Here is an 18,244-nt window from a genome sequence, read left to right as displayed (position 1 = left end):
CATTCTCTCAACCAGCTTCACCTGGAATGCTTTTCCAACAGTCTTGAAGGAGTTCCCACATATGCTGAGCACTTGTTGGCTGCTTTTCCTTCATTCTGCGGTCCAACTCATCCCAAATCATCTCAATTTGGGTTGACGTCGGGGGATGGTGGAGGCCAAGTCATCTGATGCAGCACTCCATCACTCTCCTTGGTCAAATAGCCCTTACACAGCCTGGAGGTGTGTTGGGTCATTGTCCTGTTGAAAAACAAATGATAGTCCCACTAAGTGCAAACCAGATGGGATGGCATATCGTTGCAGCATGCTGTGGTAGCCATTCTGATTAAGTGTGCCTTGAATTCTAAATAAATCACCATCACACCTCCTTTTCCAAGTTTCACAGTGGGAACCACACATGCGGAGATCATCCTTTCACCTACTTTGCCTCTCACAAAGACATGACGGTTGGAACCAAAAATCTCAAATTTGGACTCATCAGACCAAAGGACAGATTTCCACCAGTCTAATGTCCATTGCTCGTGTTTCTTGGCCCAAGCAAGTATCTTCTTCTTATTGGTTTATTTTCAGCAATTCGACCATGAAGGCCTGATTCACGCAGTCTCCTCTTAACAGTTGATGTTGAGATGTGTCTGTTACTTGAACTCTGTGAAGCATTTATTTGGGCTGCAATTTCTGAGGCTGGTAACTCTAATGAACTTATCCTCTGCAGCAGAGGTAACTCTGGGTCTTCCTTTCCTGTGGCGGTCCTCATGAGAGCCAGTTTCATCATAACGTTCAAAGTTCTTGAAATTTTCCGTATTGACTGACCTTCATGTCTTAAAGTAATGATGGACTGTCATTTCTCTTTGCTTATTTGAGCTTTTCTTGCCATAACATGGACTTGGTCTGTTACCAAATAGGGCTATCTTCTCTATACTACCCTTACCTTGTCACAACACAAATGATTGGCTCAAACGCTTTAAGAAGGAAATAAATTCCACAAATTAACTTTTAAGAAGGCACACTTGTTAATTGAAATGCATTCCAGATGATTACCTCATGAAACTGGTTGAGAGAATGCCAAGACTGTGCAAAACTGACATCAAGGCAAATGGTGGCTACTTTGAAGAATCTCAAATATAAAATAAGTTTTGATTTGTTCAACACTTTTTTGGTTACTACATGTTTCCACATGTTATTTCATAGTTTTGATGTCTTCACTATTATTATACAATGTAGAAAATAGTCAAAGTAAAGAAAAACCCTTGAATGAGTAGGTGTGTGCAAAACCTGCTGTTTAGATCATACTAACAGCCCTATAAACAAACCTGCAGTACATACTGACAGTCCTATAGACAGACCTGGAGTACATACTGACAGCCCTATAGACAGACCTGCTGTAGAGAAACTGACAGCCCTATAGACAGACCTGCAGTACATACTGACAGTCCTATAGACAGACCTGCAGTACATACTGACAGTCCTGTAGACAGACCTGCAGTACATACTGACAGTCCTATAGACAGACCTGCAGTACATACTGACAGTCCTATAGACAGACCTGCAGTACATACTGACAGTCCTATAGACAGACCTGCAGTACATACTGACAGTCCTATAGACAGACCTGCAGTACATACTGACAGTCCTATAGACAGACCTGGAGTACATACTGACAGTCCTATAGACAGACCTGCAGTACATACTGACAGTCCTATAGACAGACCTGCAGTACATACTGACAGTCCTATAGACAGACCTGCAGTACATACTGACAGCCCTATAGACAGACCTGCAGTACATACTGACAGTCCTATAGACAGACCTGCAGTACATACTGACAGTCCTATAGACAGACCTGTAGTACATACTGACAGCCCTATAGACAGACCTGGAGTAGTGGACGTACTGACAGCCCTAAAGACAGACCTGCTGTAGAGGACATTTGGACAGTCTTTTAGACAGACCTGCTGTACATACTGACAGCCCTAGAGACAGACCTGCTGTAGAGGACATATGGACAGTCCTATAGACAGACCTGCTGTAGAGGACATACTGACAGTCCTATAGACAGATCTGCAGTACATAATGACAGCCCTATAGACAGACCTGCAGTAGAGGACATATGGACAGTCCTATAGACAGACCTGCAGTACATACTCCCGGGTGGAGCAGCGGTCTAAGGCACTGCATCTCTGCATCTCAGTGGTAGAGGTGTCACTACAGACCCTGGTTAGATTCCAGGCTCTATCACAACCAGCTGTGATCCCTATGGGAGTCCCATAGGGTGGCACACAATTGGCCCAGCGTCGTAATAATAGTAGAAGTATATTAGTATACACTGAGTGGACAAAACATTCGGAACACATGCTCTTTCCATGACATGTGTATGTGACAAATAAAATTTGATTTGATTTGATTTGATTTACATAGACTGACCAGGTGAATCCAGGTGAAAGCTATGATCCCTTATTGGTGTCACTTGTTAAATCCACTTCAATCAGTGTAGATGAAGGGGAGGAGACAGGTTAAAGAAGGATGTTTAAGCCTTGAGACAATTGTGACACGGATTGTGTATGTGTGATCATTATGTATAAAATACTAATAAAACATTGTATTATGAAGAGCAGTATACCTGGGCATGTTATAGTGACACGCTATTCTTTACGATATATTCAAGACAGCTGTATCTTAAAGAATGTGAATTCAGTGAATCTGAAATATGTCAAAGCACACAACTTTCAAAATGAGTCCTCAGATCTTTTATTGCCTTTAATGTAAAGAAGATCTAGAAGTTATAAAACTTAGACTTTAATAACAGTTGTGACCATTAAAGCCAGATGTAGTAAAAGGGCAACTCTGCTGAAGAGCAGTGACCCATGTATGGTCTGTCATGCAAAATGAAGAGTCCTGTTTATTACATCCAGATGGGTAACACATAGCTTCATATGAGGACAAGGTCTCCTTTGAACGTCCATGTTATCTACAGGGGCTGTCTCAAATGTCACACTATTCCCTATAGCCTAGTGCACTAGTTTTGACCAGGCACCTTATTACCTATTTAATGTGGGAATAGGGTGTCATTTGTAAACATGCGAGGTTTGTCCTTGTCGAATAAAGAAATGTATTATCGTCCTGGAATATTGTTCCTTGTTTTGTTTCGGTACCATGACAACGCAGTGTGTAGGAAAGACAAAAAGGAAATGAACTTCAAGGGTTTTTTTTGGTTGCATTTATTTGTATTCAATCTCACATTCTGTACAAATCCTCAAAACAGTTATGTATTGACTTGTGATTGTCTTATTATTATGTCCCGTGCCCCGGTACTCAAGGCCAAGTTAGGAAAATAAACAAGCTGTCCGTATCTCTCTTGAAATGTTGCGCAACTGGACAGACGAGATAGATTTTTTATTTGTTTTTATTTTTAATTTTTTAACCTTTATTTAACTAGCCAAGTCAGTTAAGAACAAATTCTTATTTACAGTGATGGCCTACCAAAAGACAAAAGGCCTCCTGCGTGGAAGGGGGATTAAAAAATAACTAAAAAAATAGTAAAGATTACCCATTGAAACAGCCTTTGAATGCTTCGAATGGACTCTTGTGAGTTATCTTGTCATTTACATATTGAATTAAAGAAAGTTGTGACATTTAGTCAATTGTTCTATAAAATTATTTTATGAAATAAATAAGTCTGAGGGGATATTGTAGTCTGCATTATTTTTTGACTCTGAATACGTTTACTTTCATTTGATGTTCAACTCGTTATTGTATAATTTCTGTCACATATATTGTAAAATGTTCATGTTACATATTGCATGTTATATAGGCTAAATGCAATATGTTGCATATATATGTTGCATAGTGTACAGTGTATGGGCAGAGCACCAAGAAATGGCCTCTCCCTTGAAGTCAACTACAGGCAGAAAATACTTCAGACTGTCAACCTATACAGATGTAGGACCTTAATTTGAGCCAGTTTGCTACAGCAGGAAAATAATAATGTAGCAACAGGACATTAGGATTATTATGTGGATTGTAATTAATGTACATTTATGTTGGGGAAAATCAAGTCTGAAATTTCAAAGTGTAAATTACAACCTGCAGAATCTTAAAAAAAAAATCTCAAATACACTACGAGTTTTACATTTCTTGCACTGCAGAAAAGTTCTGCAACAGGGTGATCAAGTTAAGATCATACATCTGTACACATCAAGTTCAATTTACATTAGCCTACTGAGCCCACAGTTCTGCTTAGATCATGAAGCCCCTTTCTTGAGTGTCTTCTCCTTCTCTTTGAGAGACTTTGAACAAGTCTCTAGACTAGCCCCACCTCTACTTCTACATATGTAGGATATTCATTTGAGCCAGTTTGCTACAGCAGGAAAATGATCCCGAAGAAAAAGGAAATGTGAATTATTACAATTAAATGTTTTTTTTTTTTTTTTTTACAGGTTGTTAACATTTTGTTAGGGCAAATCAAGTCTGACATTTCAAAGTTGAAATTACAAACTTTAAAAGCATTTTTAAACATTGAATACACTAGAAGTTTGCATTTCCTGCTGTGCAGGACAATTATCAGCAGCAACAGAGTGATCCAATTAAGATTCAACATCTGTAGTAAGGTACAATTACGCATGGAGTTAACCTAACCAAATGATTGACTTGAACAAAAGAAGTGCCTTGTCAAATTACTTGACCCTCTCTTTAAAAGGATGATGAGCCCTCCTCGCCACCAGTGACATCTGTCAACCCAAGATAAAGAAATAAAAACAATGCCGAATTTAGATGACCTGCTCGTCCACATCGGAGATTACGGACCATACCAAAGGAGAATCACTGTCCTCGGGTCTCTGCCGGTGCTGACCTTCGCGTTCGTCCTCGTAGGAGTCGTGTTCTTGGGGAACACTCCCGTGCACTGGTGCCGGACCTCCGGGACAGAGCACATCCAGGACGAATGTGACTGGACAGACAAGGAGCTGCGTGAACTCACCGTCCCGCTGTTGGATGAGTCGGGACAGGGCGCATTGGGCACCTACAGTCGCTGCCAGAGGTTCGATGTGGCCTGGAAGTTCTGGAACCGCAGCCAGAGCAACTGCAGTGACTTCATCGACTGGCCCTTGATTTCTAATCTCACCCAGTTACCGGTAGTCGCGTGCGATAGCGGCTGGGTGTTTGATCCGTCTCGCACTACTATCGTTTCAGAGGTAAATTTGGTCTTCAAAAAACCCCGCTGTGTCTGGAAGTTCAGGAGCTCAAATTCTACTAAGAAATAATTGAACGAATGAATGAATTAATTCCTTTTTATTTAACCTTCATTTTATCAGGGAGTCATAGTGAGATTAAATGTATATTTTACAGATGAGCCCTGAACTAAATTACAGAAAATACACACATCAATTTAAATACAAAATGCAAGCAGAAAGAAAAACATGGTCATAAAAAACAAAGATATTAATCAGTAAAAAGGTCCTCAATCAGCCTTCTGAATTGACCTATAGGCATCAAAACAGCACATTTCAGGACATTTTGAAGATTGTTCCTCAATTATGATGCAAGAACTGAAAGCTGATTTACCGAACTCAGTAGAGACCAAAGGAATTTCCAGAGTTATCCATCCCTGAGACCAGGGGTGGTAACCAGTATGTCTAAAGTTTAGTGATGATGTTAGGTACAGTGGGATTTTTTTTGTAAAGGAAAACATAGCAATGTATCAACCTACACGACATCAAAGAGGGACAACCAACTTTCAAGAATGCAGTGATGAGTGCTAAACTGTTGCCCATAATGAAGTGCAGTGTATTATGATAAAATGCATCTAACAGCTTTAATGAAGTAGCAACTGTGTTCATATAGATGACAGTGGAGGATGATGAGGGGAGGATGGCTCATAATAATGCCTGGAACGTCGCAAATGGAATGGCAACCGTGTGTTTGATACCGTTCTAATAATTTCGCTCCAGCCATTACCACGAGCCCGTCCTCACAAACGAACGTGCCACCAACCTCCTGTGATAAATGCTGTCGTCGTAGTCTTGGACAGATAGGAACTTTGACTGAATAACCTGCATTCTACTACTTATCGAGAGGCAGAACCTATTTCTATAGAAAAATATTTTTATTCTCAGCTTCTTAAGTATATTTAAAACCAAATCATTTTAGACGTATTTACTGGGTGACTTTCACTTTTACTTAAGTCATATTCTATTAACCCCTCAATATGCTTTTTAAAAGACAGCTTTTCATCTATCCAGGGACATGATCAATATGGACACCATCCAAAGTACATATGCTCAAATCATCAGAACTGTTTTTATAGTGCTCTAGACCTATATTCACTAATGTAGTACTACTGCACCGAGACTGCCACGCAGCTCCCCTTGGACTGCCGTGCAGAGCACAGAATAAATATCACTCCACAGAGAGAAGCACCAGATTGAATTTCACTCAACTTTCTAGAGTTTTCCCTGTTAGTTAAGACTATCGACGTTTCTCTTAACTGTGACAAGTGTGATCGAATCAACAAAATATTAACCTCTCTTTCAATACAACATACCGAAACAAAACGAACTATGCAAGATATTTTGTTGTAGGCAGAACGCATCAGAGTTGGATTCTATTGCACCTGACTCAGTTGTACTGTGCACAGACTCGTGCGGAATAACCAATCAGCGCTGCAGTAGGCCTTTATGCAAATAGTCCATTGCCATATATGGATCTGTGTCTTTTACTTGTACAGCAGGAACGGTCGCAGGTAGATGCGCTTGTCATGAGATCAAAGAGAGAGCTGCATGTAGCCACAGGTCCACATTTTGTTCATATCCTTTGCTAGTTAGTGAGTTATTAGCTCAGTTGTATATAATTTGTCGTCAGCAATGGAAGTGATTGCTTCCTTCAAGAGCACAAAACGTGCATTTCTAGACATCTTTGAAAAGCAGTACAGGTGAATATATATTTTTTGTCTTAAAGGGGCAGTGTTGTATTTTGGAACAGGCTTGAATAAACTAAGTAGCCAATAGGCAGAGGGTAGAATAATTTGTCTTATTCTCTGTAATACTTGTGGTTTCTTCCATCAAACAACACAACAACATTTTCTGTCCCCTCGTTATCTAAAGGACAAGTGTATATACAGGTTTATGTCAAGCCCTGCATATCTTTTTCAAAAGTCTCATGGACACCACACACTGGCTGCTACTGTAGGCTGAATGATAGAACAGCTATTTCCATGTTAAAATATTATGGGATGCATTTTCTCTATAGTTTTTGATGGTAGTCCAGTCTGGTATGCCTACATTACGATCAAATAGCCACGGTAGCCTACTTGTTAGCTGTTAAAACTGTAACTTAAAGCGGGTACTGCCTCAGTGTTCACAGTCAACACGTGCTGGAAGTTGCACAGATTTTTTTTTTTTTACAGACATGTCGATATTGTTCGTCTAAAAAGTAAAGGACCCAAACCTTTTGTAATATCCAGAAAACCTGATTTAGCACCATCAGTAGATATGCATTGAGTTCTGTCTGTCAAGTAATTTATTAGCCAGTTACATGCAGCCTGGTCTAGGCCAATTAAGAAATGCCTCTGAAGTAGCAGTGAGTGATCATCAGTATCCAAAGCCTTTGACTGGTCAATGAAGAGGGCAGCAGAATGTTGCCCTTTATCCATACAATTAAGCACATCATTTATAACTAGGGCTGCAGCAGAGATAGTGCTATGACCTGGTCCAAAACTTGACTGGTGTACATTTAGAATAGATTTTAAAGATAACATAGACACAGACACTTGCATACACACAAGCGATAACGAACACACTATACACACACATGATAACATATGCATAGGCCACTCTACCATAAAGGCCTGATTGGTGGAGTGCCGCAGAGATGGTGGTCCTTCTGGACGCTTCTCCCATCTCCACAGAGGAACTCTGGAGCTCTGTCAACATAGGTTTTTGCCAAGGCAGCCATCATTTTTTTTGCCAAGGACCCATAATAAATACAAAAAAATATTTAAAAAATCATAAATGGGTTAATGGTTCAGCAATGAGGGGGGCAGAGAGCTGCAGCGAAAATGGATCAAGCATATCGGATCAAGTGGATTTTTTTTATACATCAGTCACAAGCACGACATCTAGCACATCACAAAAAGTAAATTGCAGAAATGAAAACAAAGATTCACTAGAAGTTGACGTGTTAACCGACAAGTCAGCTAGAGGCTGGGAGTGGGAAGAGCAGTCGATTGACTGACCAACATCAATTAGACCACGGTTTCTCTCAAATAAAAATACTTCTGAGATAAAATGATGATTAAAAGCATCACTCATCCCATTCTTCTCAGTTATGATGCCAGCGTCAGACAAAACTTGCTTAGGCAGGGAAGGAGAGGAATTTGTACACTTTAGTGCAATTTACTGTGTTCTAACATTTAGAAGGATCACCAGCAGAGTCAGAGATAGAGCTTTCAAAGTAGCTTGATTTAGCTTTTATAATCGAGATAGTACATCTGTTTCTCAATTGTCTGAAAAATGACCAGTCCACTACAGAGTCTTTGTCCCAGGCCTGATTTCTCATCTGAATAAGCTCAGATAACTCAGAACATAACTAAGAGTTAGATCTATCTTTCACTCTGAATTGTTTAAAAGGGGTGTGTTTATCTGCCAGAGAGGGTACATTTTCTAGAGCCAAGTCAGGGTCAGGAATTAATGAATTACAATCTGTTGCAAGTGCATGGTCGGTATATTTACTGAATATCCTATTACTCAGGATAACTTCAAATACCAACAAAAGTTAAAGTGCAACATTTATCATTGATAATTTGACAGCATGTCAGCATCAGTGAGAAGGGTCACTCCTTCATCTTAAACTAAGCATGACTCCCCCCCCCTTGAGCAAGGATCTGTTTTCTCAGCAATATAAAAGGTGCATTTGTCACCAATATACATCATGTTATCTATGTATTTACTCGTTTCTTTATCTATCCCAGTTTTCCTTAGTGTGTGAGGATTCATGGCTTGCAGATTTGATTCAGGTGTCCCTGGCTGGAGGGTTCTTCATTGGTGCTTTTGTCACTGGATACTTGGCAGACAGGTACACCAGCATTTTGTTTCAACACTGTGATGATAATAATACATAGCATCAATCAATGTAAATGCCACCAAAGCAGCTGTTTATATACTGCAAATAAATACTGTCAATATAACCTGTATTGGTATTATGGGAGCATTCCCCTTATGCAGCAGAGTAAAAACACAGTTAGGTAGGCTACTACTGCCTTTCTGCAGTAGTAGCCTACCTTTCCTTAAAAGTAGTTATTCTGACATGCTACTTAATCATTTAAATGATGTCAGTTGCATTCTTACACTTTCATTATTCCTCCTCCAACAGGTTTGGAAGGAAGCCCTGTTTCATCCTGTCTATGTTTGGCCTGGGGGTGTCAGGGATAGTTGTGATGCTGTCACCCTCTTACCCCCTGCTGCTGCTCTTCAGAGTTCTCCAGGGCTTCTGTTGCAAGGGAGCATGGACAGTCAGCTATGTGTTTAGTGAGTTCTTTATTGAAATCACAGTGACTGGTATGGAAGCACCAGAATCCAGCCTTTATTAAATGTGAAATACTGCTATGTAAAGGAGGTGTTCTCTGCTCTTTGTTGACTAGAAATGCAGTCACACATAACATCACTGAAACACATGGGTATTGTTTTTACAAAGTAAAAATGTATTAATAATATATGCAAAATTATAAATCACGGAACACAAAAACAGAACACAGAAACACAGAAAAATAGGAACACAGGAACACAGAAAAACAGGAACACAGGAACACAGGAACACAGAAAAATAGGAACACAGGAACACAGGAACACAGAAAAACAGGAACACAGGAACACAGGAACACAGAAAAATAGGAACACGGGAACACAGAAAAATAGGAACACAGGAACACAGGAACACAGAAAAATAGGAACACGGGAACACAGGAACACAGGAACACAGGAACACAGGAACACAGAAAAATAGGAACACGGGAACACAGAAACACAGGAACACAGGAACACAGAAAAATAGGAACACAGAAACACAGGAACACAGAAAAATAGGAACACAGAAACACAGGAACACAGGAACACAGAAAAATAGGAACACAGAAAAATAGGAACACGGGAACACAGGAACACAGAAAAATAGGAACACAGAAAAATAGGAACACAGGAACAGAGGAACACAGACCATACAAGGTTTTTTATTATTATTTTGTATGTATTTTTTAAATTGAACCTTTAGTTAACCAGGAAGGGCTCATTGAGATTTAAAATCTCTTTTTCAAGAGCGTTACAGACAAAACAACATGAATTACAGACAAACAACATGAAAAACTACAAGTAATCTAGTAAAAACCATAGAATTCACAAGAGAATAACAAAATCAAAAACAGCAAATGAAAAACATTGACAGGTCAGGGAATCAGTCTCAAGATCATTCATTGGTGATTTAAAAATACCAATCGGGACAAGTTCTTCCAGTATTTAGGTAGAAAGTCAGCGTCCATATTAGTGTTCAGAGGAATGATATGGGAGGTTTTGTGCTCCGTTCTGTACCGGCTCCTGCTTTGACGTTTCTGTTATTGTGGTCCTTCTTGTTTTTGTCTTTGATAGTCATTGAGTTCTTTGGCTCAAACAACCGGAAGTTTGTCTCATTGCTGTCCCGTACCTTTTATTCCACTGGGATGGCCATCCTACCTCTCTTGGCATAATTCTTGCCCTCCTGGAAAACCCTGCAGCTGGCCATGAGTCTCCCCTGCTTCATCTTCATCACTTACTTTTGGTAATATGTCAATATTTCCGCACGCACACACACACACACACACACACACACACACACACACACACACACACACACACACACACACACACACACACACACACACACACACACACACACACACACGCACACACAAACGCACACGCACACGCACACGCATACACACACACACGCACACACACACACACACACACACGCGCGCACACACACACACACACAGCTGACAGGTGACAGTTGTTGTTCTGCCCACCAACCATTGTGACATGACATGAAATTGGAATGCAAAATTATACTTTATAAAAATGCAATCTACCTTGATGATCCTATAGTGTGTGGTGTCCAGGGGTTTGAGTAAAACCTATGAAATTAAGCTGATTATTATTATAAAAGTATAAAAATATATTTTCCATTTCAGGCTCATTCCAGAATCTCCTCGCTGGTTGTTGTCACAACGAAGAACCAAAGAGGCTATGAGGATCGCTAAAAACATTACCAAGTGCAATAAGAGAACTGTCCCTGAGAATTTTAGAGAGGTTGCCTACTTTTGATTTCTGAAACATCTTGTTGTGCTTCAGGGAGCTCTCTTCAGAGTAGTGTCTGAAACATCTTGTTGTGCTTCATAGAGCTCTCTTCGTTGTAGTGTCTGAAACATCTTGTTGTGCTTCAGAGAGCTCTCTTCAGAGTAGTGTCTGAAACATCTTGTTGTGCTTCATAGAGCTCTCTTCGTTGTAGTGTCTGAAACATCTTGTTGTGCTTCAGGGAGCTCTCTTCGGAGTAGTGTCTGAAACATCTTGTTGTGCTTCAGGGAGCTCTCTTCGGAGTAGTTTCTGAAACATCTTGTTGTGCTTCATAGAGCTCTCTTCCGAGTATTGTCTGAAACATCTTGTTGTGCTTCATAGAGCTCTCTTCGTTGTAGTGTCTGAAACATCTTGTTGTGCTTCATAGATCTCTCTTCAGAGTAGTGTCTGAAACATCTTGTTGTGCTTCATAGATCTCTCTTCGGGGTAGTGTCTGAAACATCTTATTGTGCTTTAGGGAGCTCTCTTCGGAGTAGTTTCTGAAACATCTTATTGTGCTTTAGGGAGCTCTCTTCTGAGTATGGTTTTGGTCAGCATAAAATGATACACACACGGGGGGTATCATCAGGCATATCGTCAGGCATATCACTTATCACATATCAGTCTTTTTTCAGTTTGATCCTCTGGAGGAGAAGCAGGAGCAGGAGGCAGAGATAAGTCGTCCGTCATTCATGGATCTGTTTAGGACGTCCAACATGAGGAGAAACACTCTGATCCTCATCTACGCTTGGTAAGAGACAAGCCAACTGGGCAACAAGATATCACGGTCTCACTTAAGTATTTAACGTTTGTCCAGTGCGGGGGTAAACGTCAAATTTGGAAGGTCAAGTTTAGGCATTAATTCCTGAATTTTGAAGGTAAGGGTTAAGGTTTGAGACAGAACAAATTTAAACCAGTGCCAAGCTCTGGGATTGAACCTGTGACTTTTCCTCTATCCCATCCACAACACATATATATATTTTTGTCAATGGTTGTGTGGTGATGTCTACAAACAAAATGAATGCACAATGAAAGGTTTTGAATGTAAAAAGGGTTTCGTTACAAGTGTTTACCAGTTTGGATGTTTGTACTAAGAGTTTAGAAAATTCACCACATACACCAAATAACTGTCATGGCTGGTGCCAGACACATTTGAAATGGAATGTGCACTGTATATGATGTTTACTGTTCCACTCAAAGAGTTTATTTGTAATAGACTAGGCTGCATTCAGATGCAGTTTGTATCATATGATTGCTGCACTCAACTGGAGAAAAATATTTTACTGCATTTAATTGAACAAATGCCACACATCCTCCTCATCACCATGGTAATTAAATGATGTTGTGCCAGGTGAGTGCCGCATGCTGTTCTGTGACGCCCATCAAATAATGCTTTATCTGTACATGAAGTCCTCAGATCAATGAATCCAAAACATCACCCTGTCTCTGTCATGGGCTACATTCCACATGAACCTCTCCCTGCTGGTCTTCCTCCAAGGTTCACGAGCGCAGTGGTTTTCCAAGGGTTGGTTCTCCGCCTGGCGATCACTGGAAACAATATCTTCCGGGATTTCTTCATCTCTGCAGCCGTGGAGCTGCCCACAGGCCTCATCTTCTACCTGTTGGTGGACAGGGTTGGACGGAGACCTCTCATGGCTGTGTCTAACTTCATAGGAGGAGTCGCCTGCCTCATAGTGCCCTTCGTCTCAGTAGGTGAGTTGGTATTTGAATGTATTATTTAAAATAGGAGAATAGAGACTTGTCCACTTTCTGCATTATGATATTATTAAGCTCAGAATGCAGATATTATTGTAGAGAGGAGAAAGCGAGAAGTGGTTGGGGTGGGATTCAATCCCACGTTGCTCCTGGTGGTGGCATTTCAAGCTGAAGATGGAGGTCAACCAATTAAAACTCAGTTACACAACTCTGATGATAACTGACATGGTGAAGAATCAATTAAAACTCAGTTACACAACTCTGATGATAACTGACATGGAGGTCAACCAATTAAAACTCAGTTACACAACTCTGATGATAACTGACATGGTGAAGAACTAATTAAAACTCAGTTACACAACTCTGATGATAACTGACATGGTGAAGAACCAATTAAAACTCAGTTACACAACTCTGATGATAACTGACATGGTGAAGAACCAATTAAAACTCAGTTACACAACTCTGATGATAATTGACATGGTGAAGAACCAATTAAAACTCAGTTACACAACTCTGATGATAACTGACATGGTGAAGAACCAATTAAAACTCAGTTACACAACTCTGATGATAACTGACATGGTGAAGAACCAATTAAAATTCAGTTACACAACTCTGATGATAACTGACATGGTGAAGCTCAGACTGAAAATGATGGATTCTGAGAGTTGCTTTTCCCCCTTTTATTCGTTTTTAAATTCCTCTCTTTATTTCTGATCGTTTACTTTCGTTATGAGATTATCTGTTGTATTCCCATCCTCAACATTTCTGGGATGACCATTCTGCTTAATTTGGCCGTTAAAATATGATGGGTAGTTTAATCTATTCACCCTTCTCTTTTCATCTTCTATAGACTATCTGTGGCTGAAGAAAGCCATAGCAATCATTGGGAGGCTTTCTGTCGCCATTGGATTTGAGACGGTCAATTTTGCCAACTCTGAGCTGTATCCAACACCTCTCAGGTGAGAGTAGAACCAAATAATAACATCAAACTCAATTAATGCTGCTCAACCCTAACGTTTTTACAACCTGGATTACATACTGGTAGTCAATGCTGTAGTACTCGGGACCTGTCTCGGTCTTGACTCGGTCTCGTTACCACATTATGACTCGGTCTTGTCTCGGTGTCATGCGGTCTTGACTCGGTCTTGTCTCGGTGTCATGCGGTCTTGACTCGGTGTCATGCAGTCTTGTCTCGGTGTCATGCGGTCTTGACTCAGAGTCATGCAGTCTTGTCTCGGTGTCATGCGGTCTTGTCTCGGTGTCATGCAGTCTTGTCTTGGTGTCATGCGGTCTTGTCTCGGTGTCATGCAGTCTTGTCTCGGTGTCATGCGGTCTTGACTCGGTGTCATGCAGTCTTGTCTCGGTGTCATGCGGTCCTGAGTCGGTCTTGTCTCGGTGTCATGCGGTCTTGACTCGGTGTCATGCAGTCTCGTCTCAGTGTCATGCGGTCTAGACTCGGTCTCGTCTCGGTGTCATGCGGTCTTGACTCGGTCTTGTCTCGGTGTCATGTGGTCTTGACTCGGTCTTGTCTCGGTGTCATGCGGTCTTGACTCGGTCTCGTCTCGGTGTCATGCGGTCTTGACTCGGTCTTGTCTCGGTGTCATGTGGTCTTGACTCGGTCTCGTCTCGGTGTCATGCGGTCTTGACTCGTTCTCGGGCAAATGAGGACTCGCAATTTCTTCACGAGATCAGCTGAGACCAGCAGAGTAAAAAACTCTTTCCAGTCAGCACATAAAACCGCCTCACCAGTCCAAACATATACACCTTTCTTTAAACATGAATATCTTAACAGCTTTGTCTATTATAGACATGTTTGTGAAGTGGCGAACCTATAGGCCTTCAGTAAGTGACAGGTTAGTGATTCTGAAAGGGCAGCATCCGTAATACCAGCGCACTCATGTAAGAGAGGGCACTTTTTGTAAAACAGAAAGGGACAGTGTAGTAGAGGGTATACAAAGGTATAACCGTATATCCACTTTTTTTCAGTGGGCATTGCGTATACTCACTTCTTAATCCCTACTGATGTGTATCAAAGTAATGTAGTGGAGGTGTATGATTTATCAGTTATGTAGTACAAAAGAGAAATTGTGCACAAAGTAGCTTACCCAATCGCTAAGCACGTGGAATATATCCACATAGCCTAGTTTCAACAGAATCTGTAGGCAGCAAGAGTGTTCAGCTCTCAACTGGTTTGGGCATGGAATGACATCGATGTCAATCAGCCAGGACCTGACAGACCCACCCACTGGGGAGTCAGGACCGGACAGGCCCACCTACTGGCTGGCTCCCCATTGGGTGGGCCTGCCAGGTCCTGAGTCCCCATTGGGTGGGCCTGTGTCCACCCAGGCCCATCCATGTCTACAACCCCCATTGTTGCCTTAGTTAGCATTTACTGGTCGATATCATGAATTGAAAGGTCTTTCCTACCCTACCGGCTAACGATGTCATTCCATGCCAAAATCAGCCAGAACCTGACAGGCCCACCCAATGGGAGTCAAGACCTGACAAGCCCACCCAATCAGATTGATGTGGTTTAAGCATTGTTGAGGACTTAGACCATGAAATGCTTGCATTTTTTCTATAAAAACAAAATGGTGATTTTGAGAGTGAAAATCTGACAAATCTATAGGAAAACACAGGATCTTTCACTCAGGGGGCCTTTCTCTGTTATGGGCTACATTCTACATGAACCTCTCACTGCTGGTCTTCCTCCAAGGTTCACGAGTACAGTGGTTTTCCAAGGGAGGTCCACATGAACCTCTCCATGATTGATTGGACATTGATTGGACATGACCGTTTGGTACATTTCTGACAAAATTAGAGTATACCCACATCTCCAGGCACCACTACACCACTGCACAGGGCTGATGGAAAGACAGCAGTCACACAACAGCATGATGTTAAAGCACCACTACTCCATTGGATAGGGCTGATGGAAAGACAGCAGTCACACACAGCATGATGCTAAAGCACCACTACTCCATTGGACAGGGCTGATGGAAAGACAGCAGTCACACAACAGCATGATGTTAAAGCACCACTACTCCATTGGATAGGGCTGATGGAAAGACAGCAGTCACACACAGCATGATGCTAAAGCACCACTACTCCATTGGACAGGGCTGATGGAAAGACAGCAGTCACACAACAGCATGATGTTAAAGCACCACTACTCCATTGGATAGGGCTGATGGAAAGACAGCAGTCACACAACAGCATGATGTTAAAGCACCACTACTCCATTGGATAGGGCTGATGGAAAGACAGCAGTCACACAACAGCATGATGTTAAAGCACCACTACTCCATTGGATAGGGCTGATGGAAAGACAGCAGTCACACAACAGCATGATGTTAAAGCACCACTACTCCATTGGATAGGGCCGAAATGTACAACTATTACTTCCCATTGCACAACAATGACACATTTAGCACACAAAGTAACCGGTGAGTTTGAAGTGGAACTGACAATGTTTTAAAGACTTTGCAGATATGAAACAAACAGACAATCGTAATATCAGTCAAAAAGATACAATTCCCAATTTATCCTACAAAACTAACTTCATAAGAGGTTTTAAAATATGTTCTATTTGAACTCAGCGTTCCATGACGTACACTAAGGCATTGTTGTCAGAATAGATGGATGCAGTTCAATGCATGATTAATATAATTCACCAATACAAAACAAATATTGCTATCTGGTTGTAAATCACAGCTGGTCTGGTACATAGTTTGTTGCCTCCATTCAGGATTCACTGTTTCAGTTTCAATGGCTCAATATTCTGGACAAAAACGGACGAATGTAACTCAGGCTGGAAATGTCAATACAATACAAACTAGCAAGGGCAATGATCACAAGTCAGAAAAAAAATGTATCTTCAGTGTTAACTCTTTCCTTTCCAATAAAACCTCAAGAGAATAAATCAGAACATCATTGAAAATAATAATATAATGATAATTATTATAATAATAATTATTTGTATAAATCCTTAGCCCTTCTCTAAAGGAGTTGAAGGTCCATTGTTCCCCACTGTGTTTGGGTTAGTAATAATTTGTAGAGTGGCTCTATTTTCCCCCAGAATGAATTTTTTCACTATTCTAAATGTCTAAAGAATCCAGATGTTGTTGTGAAATATGAACACAGAAATACTGGACATTTAGAACTCTTATTATGGTGATTATTTGACAAAATTACAATCATGGTCTTGAAATGGACTCCCATTTTTTTGGTCTCCGTCTTCTCCGGTCTTGGTCTTGAGTCTCGCTTTAGGCGGTCTCGAACACAACACTGCTGTTAGTAGTACAATTGAAGTCGGAAGATTACATACACCCTAGCCAAATACATTTAAACTCAGTTTTTCACAATTCTTGACATTTAATCCTAGTAAAAATTCCCAGTCTTAGGTCAGTTAGGATCACCACTTTATTTTAAGAATGTGAAATGTCAGAATAATAGTAGAGAGAATGATTTATTTCAGCTTTTATTTCTTTCATCACATTCCCAGTGGGTCAGAAGTTTACATATACTCAATTAGTATTTGGTAGCATTGCCTTTAAATTGTTTAACTTGGGTCAAACGTTTCGGGTAGCCTTCCACAAGCTTCCCACAATAAGTTGGGTGAATTTTGGACCAATCCTCCTGACAGGGCTGGTGTAACTGAATCAGTTTTGTAGGCCTCCTTGCTCGCACACGCTTTTTTAGTTCTGCCCACACATTTTCTATGGGATTGAAGTCAGGGCTTTGTGATGGCCACTCCAATACCTTGACATTGTTGTCCTTAAGCCATTTTGCCACAACTTTGGAAGTATGCTTGGGGTCATTCTCCATTTGGAAGACCCATTTGGGACCAAGCTTTAACTTCCTGACAGATGTCTTGAGATGTTGCTTCAATATATCCACATAATTTTCCTCCCTCATGATGCCATCTATTTTGTGAAGTGCACCATCCCTCCTGCAGCAAAGCACCCCCACAACATGATGCTGCCACCCCTGTGCTTCACAGTTGGGATGCTATTCTTCGGCTTGCAAGCCTCCCCCTTTTTCCTCCAAACATAACGATGGTCATTATAGCCAAACAGTTCTGTTTTTGTTTCATCAGACCAAAAGACATTTCTCCAAAAAGTATGATCTTTGTCCCCATGTGCAGTTGCAAACCGTAGTCTGGCTTTTTTATGGCG

General features: G+C 40.9%; 1 protein-coding gene across 1 annotated transcript in view; it reads left to right on the top strand.

The window, feature by feature from the left end:
• The first annotated feature begins 4,607 nt into the window (after positions 1–4,607).
• The window catches only part of oct2 (organic cation transporter 2), a 31,452-nt gene continuing 17,815 nt past the window's right edge, over positions 4,608–18,244 (top strand). Inside the window, 8 exon segments of the mRNA XM_042326241.1 lie at positions 4,608–5,183; positions 8,957–9,060; positions 9,358–9,512; positions 10,623–10,791; positions 11,204–11,321; positions 11,981–12,096; positions 12,844–13,058; positions 13,918–14,026. Coding sequence (XP_042182175.1) covers positions 4,752–5,183; positions 8,957–9,060; positions 9,358–9,512; positions 10,623–10,791; positions 11,204–11,321; positions 11,981–12,096; positions 12,844–13,058; positions 13,918–14,026 — 1,418 coding nt within the window. The 5' untranslated portion in view covers positions 4,608–4,751.

This window comes from Oncorhynchus tshawytscha, linkage group LG08, assembly GCF_018296145.1.
Source record: "Oncorhynchus tshawytscha isolate Ot180627B linkage group LG08, Otsh_v2.0, whole genome shotgun sequence".
Lineage (NCBI taxonomy): Eukaryota > Metazoa > Chordata > Actinopteri > Salmoniformes > Salmonidae > Oncorhynchus > Oncorhynchus tshawytscha.
This window is presented reverse-complemented; position numbering and strand designations above follow the sequence as displayed.